This window comes from Microtus pennsylvanicus, chromosome 8, assembly GCF_037038515.1.
Source record: "Microtus pennsylvanicus isolate mMicPen1 chromosome 8, mMicPen1.hap1, whole genome shotgun sequence".
NCBI classification, from domain to species: Eukaryota; Metazoa; Chordata; class Mammalia; order Rodentia; family Cricetidae; genus Microtus; species Microtus pennsylvanicus.
In genome coordinates this window covers 4,019,893-4,033,793 of record NC_134586.1, presented here as the reverse complement: position 1 = coordinate 4,033,793, position 13,901 = coordinate 4,019,893, and the positions used below count along the sequence as shown (strand labels likewise).

Genomic DNA, 13,901 nt, shown 5'->3' with positions numbered 1-13,901 from the left:
TGTTTAAGATGCTGGCCAGTCTGTCTTCCTCTTTAGAAGGTACGTGTCTCGTAATGAGAGGGAGAGCTTGGCAATTGCGATTTCAGTCCAGCATCCTCCACGGACCAAGACAATTATGTGGGAGAAATCTCAATCCTGTTGGCAGAAACTGAGGTGAAAGCCCAGGCAAGTACTTCAGGATGTGACAGAAGCGAGTTGGGAACATTCTGCCTGGCTTGCTGCTGTTGAAAACAAAACCAAACAAGGTTCCTTTGGTTCAGTTCTGCAGACTCTCCATGTGAGGGTAGGTAGTGAACCCCTGCAACCTTGTCAAACTTGCGCTGGATTGGAACGCTTAAAAACGTATTTAAATACATGAAAATGAAGTAGGGGGTGGTTGCAAAGAGAAAGGGGGTCATTGGGATGGGAGGGGCGGTGAGGGGAGTGGATGAATGCTGTGGGAAAATGTCACTTGTATTTTCAATAAACGCTCATTGGCCAGTAGCCAGGCTGGAAGTATAGGTGGGGAAAACAGGCAAGAAGTAGAGATGGGGCAGCGAGAATTCTGGGAAGAGGGAAGTTTCAGTCTGCAGTCGTCACCCAGACGCAGAGCAATCAAGCTGTGACTGCCTCACAGAAAAAAGGTACTAAGCCACGTGGCTAATACAGACAAGAATAATGGGCTAATATAAGTTATAAGAGTTAATAAGAAGCCTGAGCTACTAGGCCAACCATTTTATGATTAATGTAGACCTCTATGTGTTTCTTTGGGACTTTACAACTGCAGGAACCAATCGGGACAGAAACCTCAGCCAACAGATGAATGTGATTAAGACTTATTATATGTGTGTATGAAAATGTCATGATAAGATCTGTTGTTGTATATTCTTTACATGCTGATAAAACAATAAATTTTGCCAGGTGGTAGAGGCACATGCCTTTAATCCCGGCACTCAGGAAGCAGAGGCAGGAGAACCTCTGTGAGTTTGAGACTAGTCTGGTCTACAGAGTGAGTTTCAGGACTGGCTCTAAAACTATACAGAGAAACCCTGTCTTGACAAATAAAAAAGTAAAATAATAATAATAAATTTAAAAAGTGCTCAAAAGGACTTGCTCCCGACTTAGAAGCATGACCTGCACAGCCTCTCATCTCCCCCGCCAGCACCTGCGTGTCCTGTGCTGCAGAACCGCCTCCACTCATCTTACTTTGTTTTCGGTTCACATCTCCTCAGTCCGGCATGCTTACGGTTCCAATGGTGTGCCTCTCTAGAATAGCACCTGGAGCTTACAGTGGTCCTCCTGCCTCACCTCCAGAGTGCTGAGATGACAGGCAGGGGGCCACCACACCCAACTAATGACTAATCTTGCTCAGATTGCTGAAAGAGTGTCTCAGGATCTTCATCGCATCAGCAAACATCTCTGCCCATCTTCCTGAAATGTGTCTGAAGCCACGCCCCTTCCCTGCTGGAGACCCCAGCCACCTCCTCATCACCCTCTGTCCTGTATCTCTACCCTGCCTTTTCCACGCTACATTTTGTTACAGTTATGCTGTGGGTCTCTGTCTGTTATGGTAGGATGCTCTGCTCTGTCCCATTGCTGGGCTGTGGCTCCTGAATCTGCCTTCAACCAGGCTGCCTGCAGTGTGGTTCCTGGATTCCCCTCATCTCCCCAGTACCCACTTGACAGGGTTCTGTGATGATGACATGAAGAAAGACACAGAAGGCCCTTAGACAGGCTGCTGTGGCTGTCACTGTTATTAGACCTTTTCAAGCCCAAATTTTAAGGGAAGCCTTCTATATTTTCCTATTAGATTTCTTTAAACTTTTATAATTTTCTGAATGGCATGGAACAAAAAATGTTCTTCCTTAGAGTGTGTGTGTGTGTGTGTGTGTGTGTGAGAGAGAGAGAGAGAGAGAGAGAGACAGAGAGAGAGACAGAGAGAGAGAGAGAGAGAGAGAGTTAGTTTATTTCAGACTCTACTGGATCTACACTAATCAGATTAAATTCAATTTATCATTGTAAATGTTCTGAGCTATTTTTTTTGAGCTGAGATCCTAGAGGTATTTTTTCTTTTTTTATAGGTTATCTTTCTTTTTTATTGAGCTATACATTTTTCTCCTCTCCACTCCCCTCCGTTCTTCCCCTCTCCCCCTTTACCCTCTCTCCTATAAACCCCATGCTCCCAGTTTACTCAGGAGTAAATTGTCTTTTTCACCTTTCTGCGTAGATCCATTTATGTCTCTCTTAGGGTCTTCTGTGTTGTCTAGTTTCTTTGTGGTTGTGGCCTGTAGGCTGCTTTTTTTTAATGTCCAAAAGCCACTTCTGAGTGAGGACATATTATATTTGTCTTTCTGGGTCTGAATTACCTCACTCAATATGTTTTTTTCTTCCTAGATTTATCCATTTGCCTGCAAATTTCAAGAAGTCATTATTGTTTTCTGCTGTGTGGTACTCCATTGTGTAAATGTACCACATTTTCCTTATCCATTCTTCAGTTGAGGGCCATCTAGCTTGTTTCCAGGTTCTGGCTATGACAAATAGTACTGCTATAAACATAGTTGAGCACTTGTCTTTGTGGTATGATTGAGTGTGGTATTTCTGGGTCTTTTTTTTTTAAGATTTATTTATTTATTTATTTATCTGTTATATACACACTCTTCTGCCTGCATTCCAGAAGAGGGCACTGGATCTTATTACAGATGGTTGTGAGCTACCATGTGGTTGCTGGGAATTGAACTCAGGAGCTCTAGGAAGAGCAGCCAGTGCTCTTAACCTCTGAGCCGTCTTGAGGAAGGTTGTTTCCTGATTTTCTGAGAAAATTTCATACTGAAATCCAAAGGGGCTGTACACTCCCACCAGCAATGCAGGAGTGTTTCCCTTACCCCGCATCCTCTGCAGCATAAGATGTCATCATTGTTTTTGGTCCTGGCCATTCTTTCAGGTGTAAGATGGAATCTCAGAGCTATTTTGATCTGCATTTCTCTGATGGCTAAGGATGTTGAACATTTCCTTAAGTGTCTTTCGGTAATTTTAGATTCCTCTGTTGAGAGTTCTCTGTTTAGGTCTGTACCCCATTTTTTATTGTATTATTTGTTCTTTTGATGATGTCAAGTTTTTTGAGTTCTTTGTATATTTTGGAGATCTAACCTCTGTCTGATGTGGGGTTAGTGAAGATCTTTTTCCATTCTGTAGGCTGTCGTTTGTCTTGTTGACCGTGTCCTTTGTTTTACGGAAGCTTCTCAGTTTCAGGAGGTCCCATTTATTGTTTCTCCCAGTGTCTGTGCTACTGGGGTTATATCTAGGAACTGGTTTCCTGTGCCGGCTTTCTCTTCTATGAGGTTCAATGTGGTTAATTTTATGTTGAGGTCTTTGATCCATTTGGACTTAAGTTTTATGCATGGCAACAGATATGTGTTTATTTGCATTCTTCTCTATGTTTATATCCAGTTGTGCCAGCACCGTTTGTTGAATATGCTTTGTTTCTATTTTATATTTTTGGCTTCTTTGTAAAACATCAGGTGTTCATAGGTGTGTGGATTTATATCCGAGTCTTAAATTTGATTCCATTGGTCCTCTTGTCTGTTTTTATGCCCCTACCAGGCCATTTTCAGCACTGTAGCTCTGTAGTAGAGTTTGAAGTCAGGGGTTGTGATGCCTCCAGAAGTTCTTTCCTGGGTTTTTTTTGTTGTTGTTATTGTTGTTTATCCATATGAAGTTAAATATTGTTCTTTCAAAGTCTGTAAGGAATTTGCTGCGATTTTGATAGGCATTGCATTGAATGTATAAATTGCTTTTGATAAGATTGCCATTTTTACTATGTTAATTCTACCGACCCAAGAGCATGGGAGATTTTTCCATTTTCTGGTGTCTTCTTCAATTTCTGAACTGTCTTCTAAAGTACCAAATACAGAGGAACTTAATAAATACTGGATAAATTGAAATAATGTCTTTGCTATTTTAAAACCATATTCCGCTGGGCTAGATAGATGGTTCCACGTTTAAAAGTGTATGAAGTTGGGTGGTGGTGGCACACGCCTTAAATCCCAGCACTGGGAAGTCAGAGACAAACGGATCTCTGTGAGCTCAAGGCCAGCTTGGTCTACAAGAGCTAGTTCCAGGAAGCTAGGGCTGTTACACAGAGAAACCCTTTTGGAAAACAAAAACAAACAAACAAACAAAAAATTGCAGACAGCTCAGGCAGAGGACCTGCCCTAGTTTGGTCCCCAGCACCCATGTTAGATAACTTACAACTGCCTACAGTGCCAGCTCCAAGGAATCTGACGCCCTCTTCTGGCCTCTGAGGACACTGCATTCATGTACACTTATCCACACAGTACGCAAACACGTACTGAATTCAAAATAGTAAAACTCCATCTTTAAATTGTGTTAGTGAAAACCTGTAGCACATAATAAATAAAACGAAGTGAAGGGCTCGGCAGTGTGGATGATCCTGGGGGAGGTACCCTGAGCTCAGAGTTGCTGGAGTCCTGACGTGCATGCTCCAATAACGTTCCGTGTACTGTGTTCCCTGCCGCAGGTCTGCGTGGTGGCCTACCTTGGACTGTTCATGCTCTGTGTCTCATACCAAGTTGATGAGAGGACATGTGTCCAGTTTTCTATGAAAGTAAGTTGTTTCTCCTTTTTTTCAGAATCATTACATAGGAAGAAACTTGAGTCAAAATGAAAGAGTGCTTCTCAGTGTTACATGTCTGATGAGTCTAGAAACTTCGCTTTCAGGCAGCCCAAATGTGTTTTAGGAGGATGTTGGTCCAGACACAGAGGTAATGCCAGTCCTTTTACCTAATTTCCATGAGTTAGGTGGTTCCCAGAACACGTGAAGTGGGAACTCCAATGCTCCTAAAAGGAGTATTGAACAGTCACCAGCTCAAGGAAAACCTTGGGCAGGGAAAGGTCTCTCTGGGTGCCCACTTCCATATCTTGGGGTTATTTGGATGGAATATTTCAATAATAAAGCAATCTGAGTGTATTTCCTCTTGCCGATGGGATCACTGAGACAGAAAGGGCATTGGGTGAAGTCAGTGGGTCCTGCCAAGAGTCTGTGGGAAACTGCGCGGCTGTGCATGGTTTGATGGCTTGGCAATTGTCTGTCTCTCGTTGCTGTGAACTTTTTGCCTGTAGTGGAAAGTGTATGCGGTTGCAGTCTCTTTAAGTACACAGCAGATTATACTCAAACACTTCCGTCAGAGGGGAGGAGCGTAGAGCAACCTGAGCAGCCTGGCTGGTGGGTTTCAGTGGCATCGCCAAGGATGGAGACGGCTCTGTATGTTTCTCTTGTCCCTCTGCCATTGACTTTTCTCCTGGGCGTGTTCTTCGCTACAGTCGGGAAGCATGAAACCCAAGAGTAAGTCAACAATGTCATTTAAAAGCCACAAAGATACAAGATAGGATGTGTTAGTGGATGTAGCTTGGTTGGTACGGCGCTTGCCTCATGTGGGCAAAGCCCTAGATTTGACTCCCAGCACTGAATAAATGAAGCCTGGTAGCACAGGACTGTAATCTCTCCATTCATGAAGTAGAAATGGGGATGGGGATCAGAAGCACAAGGCCGGCCTCAGCCGTATATGGTGTTGGAGACCAGCTGAGCTACACGGAATCCTGTCTCAAAAGGAGGAGGAGGAGGAGAGGGAAAATGTAAGATACTCAAAGATGGTGGTGTATAAAGCGACGTGCTCATTTGGAGGATGGATGTGCCTCATCATGTGGGTGCTGGGTACTGAACCTGGGTCCTCTGGAAGAGCGGCAGCATTCTCAAACCCTGAACCCTCTCTTCAGCCCTGGAATGAACTTTTTTGATAGAAGGATTTTTTTTTTTAAGAAGTCAAGAGAGAGCAGACACCAGTTCCGGCTCTTTTGTGCTGAGGCTGGCCAGACAGCAAGGCAAGGTGGTAAGAAGAAAGCACCTTGACTTCTTCACTCCCTTCGTGATTCCTGAAAAAGCAGGGGTGAAGCCTCACTTTCAGTGAGTCCCCCTACCAGGCATCTCAACAACTGTACCTTAAAAAAGATGGGGGAGGGGTAGGGGGAAGGGAGAAAAGAAAGAGAGTGACTGGCAGTGTCAGGCAGGCTGCAGACCCCACGGGAAGACCTCATTAGTTCTCTCCTTTCTCGCCAGGACAGACACACAGACAGGAGGCCCTTCCTCCTCCCGGAAGGGGACCTTCAGCCAGACTGCTGCCACAGCAATCTAAGATTCTCTCTGTGGCATCTTCAGTCCTAAAACAGCTTTGCCCAGGCCCCATCAGGACACAGTTGATGTCCCCATGTTTCCCATGTTGTCTTAGGGGAGTGAAATGGGCCTTCAGGAGGCGCTTGTCAGTGCATGGCTGCATTTTCACCCTCTATCTCTGAGCCAAGCTTTTAGTTTATTTTCTCTTATTGGGCGCCCTGGTAGACAGGCCAGACCATCATGCTACGGTGATGGAGTCTTCTGGTACAAACTCACACATGCACACTGTTCACACACACATACATACAAACACATACTCATACACATAAAACCACATTCACATATCCACACAAACACACACACATACCCACACAAACACATACACATGCACACTGCTCACACACACACATATACAAACACATACTCATACACATAAAACCACACTCACATACCCACACAAACACATACACATACCCACACATACACATGCACACTGCTCACACACATACAAACACAACCATACTCACATACACATACAAACACACACTCATGTACACACTCAGACACATAAACACATGTTGTTGGAGCCTGTTCATTTGTTCCTGGTCACTTAGATCCGAAATAACCACACAGAAATTATGTTATTTGCAATACTGTTTGGCCAATAGCTTAAGAGTATTTCTGGCTAACTGTTATATCTTAAATTAATCCATTTCTCTTAATCTGTGCATTTCCACGTGGCTGCGGCTTACCGGCAAGATTCAGCACGTCTGTCACCCCTCCCCAGTGGCTTCATGGCTTCTCCTTGACTCCGCCCTCTTTCTCCCAGAATTCAGTTTAGTTTTCCCCACCTACTTCTGTTCGTCTTTGCCATAGGCTCAAACCAGTTCCTTTATTCATTTACTAATAAAAGACAGAAGGACTTCCCATACCAAACACACACTCACAAACACACAGTCACACATACAAACACACTCTGACACACACTCACATGTACACAAACAGATAAAAACTCAGACACACACATCCACATGCACACACACATGCACAAACACATACATGCATGTGCACACTCCCCTACTCTTAGACCAGGAGAACACCAGCATGTTTCCTCTTTTTCCTTGGACTCTGCCTCTGGACCTGGAAGGTCACTGGGTGTGGACCCTCCCACCTGACCTCTGGGTGCTCTCCTGCCTTTGCTTGGGCAGAGGGGAGATCATTAAATCCAAGCAGACACCCCCAACCCCATGCCACCAACTGGGACAGCCTCAGCAGGTTCCAATTACAGCAAGGCAGGAGCAAGCCTGGGGATTACATAAGCACAGAGCTGGCCTCCAGGGATGTTCTGCAGGGACACCCACACAGTCTGCTGCCACATCCCAAGGTCACTCCACACACCTGCCTTCATTGATCTTATTCCCATTGTGTGGGCAAAACAAGGCGCCTGGTTTTAAACTGTGGATTTCAAGGCAGGAGCCTGTTGCTGTGAGGAAGGGGCCTTGCCGATGTCACCAGCAGGCCTGAGTGTCCAGCTGAGACCCAAGAGACAAGAAGCTCTCCTGACTCCCGATGGGTGCCCAGGTCACTTTGCTGAGGGATTTGGCACTTCTCGGCCCCTGTCCCTGAGCTGCTGGGTTCTGTGTATTAAGGAGCTAGATTACAATTCAGCAACCTCTGTGTTTGTGTCAATGTTTATCCCTTCTGCAAGCCAATCCGCATTGTTCCGCCCACCCAACAGAAAGCAAGGCAGATAGTAGAGCCAGTCCTGGGGATTCCTGGAAATGGCAGCCTCCTTCTCCGCTGGTTTAACTCCTGTGCCCTTTGGAGAGGTCGACTCTTGGTCCTCATAGTGATAACAGGAAGTCAGGTTAGAAGCAGCACTCCACATTTGCAGGCGAAGAGATACGGGTTAAAATGTCCAGCAGATGAGTCCCATGGTAGCGTTCGGGAGTGAAACCTTAACTAGGTGACTGGCCCAGCCTGGCCTAGCTGCTGGTTCATGTCCTCCACGTTGTCTCCTTGTTAAATGGTCTTTGGCAACTAAGTATCTGAGCCAAAATGTATCATTTAAACATTTTTAAACTGAATTTTATGTATTTATTGTCTGTGTCTGTGTGCTATGATGTGTGCGGACAGGCCAGCGTGCATTCTGTGGGGCGTTGGCTTACCCTCCCACCATGTGGGTCCCAGGTATGGAACTCAGGTCGTCAGACTTGGTGGCAGGAGCCCTTACCCACGAAGCTGTCCTGCCAGCCCTGTTTTCTTTAAAGTAGACAAACGTCTTATTGTCACAAATGGACTTTCCCTGTAGTAAGTGTTCTAAATACCTACTGTTTAAGGACGTGTGCGCATCCGGGTGTGATTGTGAACGTGTGTGCATCCGGGTGTGATTGTGAACGTGTGTGCATCCGGGTGTGATTGTGAACGTGTGTGCATCCGGGTGTGATTGTGAACGTGTGTGCATCCGGGTGTGATTGTGAACATGTGCACATGGCAGGGTGTGCGGTGGGGAGAGGAGCAAAACAGGATCTAGCTGCTGGTGGCCAAAACCGGAAACGTGTGGCCGCAATTCAATCTGGGGCTGTTCTGCTAAGCAGATGGCTACCCAGAGGGAAATGGCCACTTTTACCTGGGGTTCCTCCTGCTCGCGGTCACACGTGACCAGCATAAACTGGCTCTCATGCCAGGAATCTAAACTCGATCACCAAGCCCAAAGATTTCAGAATAATCCACGATATTTTTTAATATTCCATGCCGTTGGCCTTACACAGTCAACCCATATTTTAATGTCTAAACATGCCAAGTCTACATAAAATATTGTCACCGAGTGTTCTGGGGACAGCAACAAAGCACTCCTTTTAATATCACAAATTAAATAAACCCTTTCTAAATTTTATAATGATGCCACTTTGCATTTATCTGATTCTTTCCCTCCAAGGAAAAATAATCATGTCAAATACAAATTGTTCCTGTTATGTTTCTAAGATACACGATGTTTTAGCCAGGCGTGGTGGTACCTGTCTGAAATCCCAGCCCTTGAGGGGAGGAGGCTTTAGGGCTGGCCTTGGTCAGACACCAGAATTGCTCCCAGTAAGGGGTAGCTTTTTTCTCTATGGAAGTATAAATCTTGCCCTACAAACTGTAGACACAAGTCCCGAAGTTTGTGGAACCGGTCTTTGTTTGGACCCCACGCAGGGAGGCCACTGAGAGAGCTGTGTCTGGTGTGTGAACCCAGTCACAAGGGCATCTCTTGTGCCGTTACAGTAAAATTTATTGCGGCTCTGTCAGTGAGAACCCAGGACTTTTGGTCACAGTGTTCCAGATATAGGTAAACTGAATCAGAGACGCTTAAGAAGATACAATCCCTTCCGAGCAGAGTTAGCACTTAGCCAGCACACCCAACCCCAGAGCTGATGTCTAGGCCACCTGCCTCCTGTCTCCAGCATTCATGTTTCTGCCCAGAGGCCATTCGCTTAGGGATCTTGACCATCATGGCTGTAGTGTGATAGCCGCTACATCAATTGCATTCTCTTTTCCCTTAACCTTTATCGTTAGCTGATCAATGTGCAATAGTTTTGACGAACACGGCACTCATAGTACAGAAGCCTGTCCTTTGCTTTTGAATCCCATTTCCGCCCCATGACCGGCCTTTCTCAATTTAAAGAATAAGTGCTGTGTATCATGTGGGAGAGAGGGCTTGTTTGGGATTCATTTACGTTACCTGCTAAATCCAGACATAAACATTGCAGCCAAGCTAAGAGGTCATTGCAGGTCACGGGAAAAGCCAACAGCGGCATGACAAATGCTATAAGCGTGATTTCCCAGTAAATAACTCGGAAGCTGGCCACGGTGGCAGGAGGATTGGGCAGTCAAGCCAGTCCTCTACAGCTATAGAGCAAGTTCAGGGTCAGCCTGGGGTACCCAAGACCCTGCTGCAGAAATCAGTCAGTCATCTCACTAATCAGCGTAAAGTATAGCTGTGTCTTGGTATTATGGCTTGAGAAGAGAATGGCCCTTGCCTCAGAGACCTCAGCCAAACAGCGTGGGCTAAGCGTGGGCTAGTCTGCTTTGTGTTGGACCCCTCTTCTCTGTAACAGGAAGCTTTTTCTGTCTCTTTCAGGTGCTCTACTTCCTGCTGAGTGCCCTGGGCCTGGTGGTCTGCACGCTGGCGGTGGCATTCGCCGCCCACCACTGCTCCCTGCTTTCCCAGTTTACCTGTGAGAGCTCTCTGGATTCTTGCCTGTGCAAACTGCCTTCCTCGGAGCCTCTCAGCAGGACCTTTGTGTACCGGGATGTGGCAGACTGTACCAGCATCACGGGCACTTTCAAACTGTTCTTAATCCTCCAGATGGTCCTCAACCCGCTCTGTGGCCTTGTGTGCTTGCTGGCTTGCTTTGTGATGTGGAAACACAGGTACCAGGTCTTTTATGTGGGTGTTAGGCTGCGCTCCCTGATGGCTTCTGATGCTCAACCACAAAAGGCCTAAGAGCTTGGCTCAGGGGTAGAGGCGGAAACGGAACCCTGACTAGCCAAGGTGAAAAAATGCAATTTTCTAAAGGCAAACTTTTGAAAACAAATTATTCATTCTCTAAGGGAATATTTTTTAGATTTTTTTCCAGAAAACAAAAGAACTTTTTTTAGATCTCTATTGGTACATTCTAAAATGTTCTTGTGAGGACAGGGTGGAGAGATGGCTCACACGTCCTCCTGCAGAGGACCCGAGTTCAAGTTCAGTGTCAGAACCCAAGTTGGGTGGTTCACACCCCCTGTATCTCCAGTTCTGTGGGCATGGGGTACCCCATACACATACAAACACATGCCCATAATTTTTTTAAAAAATCTAATTTTTTTAAAAGATTTTTATTAGAAACAAGATTGAGAATGATTTGACAAACCCTGAAAGGCAAAGCATTGACAGAGGAGGACGAGCAACCTGGATCTGGTGCTGCGCTCGGGGCTTCCTCCTTACTCTTTCATCCGTGACTCATGTAGCCTCCTTTCCTGTCCGTCCAGTTTGAGGTGTGAACTGGTGTGCAAGGCCTCTTCCTAGGCTGTAGATCCTTCTAGTTCCTTCTACCACCTGCCATTATTCACGTGGTGTCTCCGAGAATGGTAAGGTCTGGGGGAAGTCGAATCTCTGTGCTGAATGCTTTTATTTTTCACAGCAGAGATGTCCTTAAGGACTGAAATAGCTTTTTTTTTTTTAAAAAAAAAAAAGTAGAACAGGAAGGCTGAGTAAATTATAAACACCCGGGCTGGGGGGCAGCCTCTGGCTGCCTTAGCTCTGCCTCGTGAGTGGGCCGCAGCCTCCATGACCATCATCCGCAGCCTCGCTCCGTGACTGTCTACGGCCCCCATGATTGCCCACTTCACCTCATTGAAAGGTGGCTCCATTTCATTCTTAACGCCGTAGAAAGTTTAAAAATAATTATATTATGCCTCCAGTCTGTCATCTAAAACAAATCATTAAGACTAATTTCCAGCTAATTGTTCACTATAATTGGGCTCAGAAGTCTGTTTAATGAGCTCTGGCTGTACTTAGGCTGCGCTGTTGGTGTTAAGAAAAATTATAGCCACAAGGGAAGATGTCTGAAGATGCACTTTCCTGGAAGCCGACCACTGCAGAAAAGAACTTGTGATTTACAACGCTCTTGGAGAAAAAAGCAAGAGCGTTTGTCATAGGAAACACACTATTAGCGCAGTGGTGATGTGCTGGAAAGTGTCTCCCTTGGCAGCTAAGCACCTTTGATGGTGATTGGGTAGCACCGGTGATTGCTCTCATAAGCTTGGCCTTCCTGTGAAGTCCTACTAATGCTGACTTTCACAGTGGACCTAGACACAAATATCTCAAAGTCATTATTTGGTGATATGTCCATGTTAGAGGGTCGATTTAGTTTCGTTAGACTTAAGACACAGGTACTTTGTTGGGATGGACTTTGCTGTGCTGTTGTCATTAATAAATTCAGAAAAGCATTGAGGAAGGGCTCACCTGGGAAACCCACATGGTGTAAAAACCACCATGAATGTCTCTCTTAGTCCGTGTCTCTAAGTTCTGGGCCATAGTACAGCCAAGTTTGCTGTCTAGCTTCTTGTTCATATCCTTTGCTAGTCAGAACATTTGCCTTAAAGGGAACATACATCCTCCTTTGCCCTTGAGAGTCGGTGGAGAGTCCATAGCGGTGACAATGGAGTCAGTCCTGTGTGACACACACACCCAACTAAAGGAAAGAGTTAAGCTAGTCAGCTGGAGGACTGTCTCTGTAGTTTACTCCGGGAACACTCCTTATGGTCTGACTTGCTTTGAGTCTGCCCTTCTCACCTGGCTCAGGTCAGGAAGGCCCATCAGAGGGGAGAGTGAGTAAAATTCCACCAGAGGTCTGATTCCAGTGTTACATGAGCACAGCACTAACCCTCCAGATACTGACCTGGAAACCCTTCCATCTTTGTTAAGAACAACCAACTCTGACTGGGGAGATAGCTTGGTTTGCCAAGTGCTCGCCACCCCAGTGAGAACCTGGTCCTTAGAACCCAGCTAAAAAGGCCAAGCCTAGTGACATGTGCTTGTCACTGGGATTCCTGGACCAGCCAGCTTTTGTTTAATGATTGAATTTTGGGTCCCTGGTAAGAGTTTGTCTCAAGAAACAGAAACAAAGAAACCAAAGTGGGCAGCTGACCTCTGGTCTCCACATGTATCACATACACGGTTGCACCTACGCACATGTAAAGAATAACTGTATTCACATTGACTTGTGGTAGTTTGATATAGAAGTAGTAAAATGATTGGGAATCTGGGATCTCACAGGCCGTCCTTTCTAAGCGAGGCTGTGGTCATGTCGGCGTCTGTGCACGGGGCACACAGGACACCTTTCCCAGCTTCGACCAGCAAACTCAACAGGGGTTTTGTTTGTTTGTTTGTTCATTTGTTTGCTTTTAATGAGAAAATTAAGATCCCCACACAGTTAGGTTGCTCTATACAAATGACTCACGGGGCATTTTAAAGGGTAGAATAATTTTAGCCTGCAGGTTTCTCCTTTTCTTACACAGTCAGGAGTAGGCATGGTCTGCATAGAATGGGGATTTTGCTATGATATGATCAAATTATTCTTAACTCCCCAAAGAGGGGGGAACATTGTAAGTGCATAGAAGGAGCCAAAGCAAATGAATGGATCCCTTAGCTAAAGTGCACTGGTACGTGTAAGAATTGCGTTGCATGAATAACAAATGGCTTTGGGCTGGATTTGCAGTATTTTGACATTGTTTTGCAAATATTGAAGCTGCAGGAAGGGCAACAGAGAAGGAGCAGGCACACAGCTTCTCACTTAGCAAAATGTTACACTTCAAATCTGTCAAGGAGCCAGGATGGTGACTGTGCCTTCCAAACCCTAAAACAGCAAGGTTTGCACAGCCCCCTCCACAAGCCTCCTTCAGGAGAATGAAACAAATCAAGATTTTGCAAAGAAGAGAAGCGGCCAGGACTTGGCAGCACTTGGAATAGGAATACGACAGCCTGCGTGTACAGGCTGTAACCGAGCCCACTCAACGGATCTGTGTCTTGGTGTGACCATCATCTTTAGCTCCCAAGCTCCGTCCAAACTGGTGTAGGCTGCACCTTGGAGCCATGCCGGAACCGTAGCTACTCTACAGCCCTAGAAACGGTAGTCAAGTAGCGGCCTCACGTTCCTCCTTTGGATGGAGAGCTTAGATGTCCTCTTTTGAGTGCCTTCCAGTGTGTTTC

At 45.8% G+C, this 13,901-nt stretch overlaps 1 protein-coding gene across 3 annotated transcripts in view; it reads left to right on the top strand.

Moving 5' to 3' along the window:
* Sspn (sarcospan) overlaps positions 1-11,366 on the top strand; it is a 93,422-nt gene extending 82,056 nt beyond the window's left edge. For all 3 annotated transcript variants that reach the window (XM_075982283.1, XM_075982282.1, XM_075982284.1), the window contains 2 exons: positions 4,517-4,603; positions 10,287-11,366. In XM_075982283.1, coding sequence (XP_075838398.1) covers positions 4,547-4,603; positions 10,287-10,652 — 423 coding nt within the window. In that variant the 5' untranslated portion in view covers positions 4,517-4,546 and the 3' untranslated portion in view covers positions 10,653-11,366. The remainder of the gene's footprint in view (positions 1-4,516; positions 4,604-10,286) is intronic.
* Positions 11,367-13,901: the final 2,535 nt, after the last annotated feature.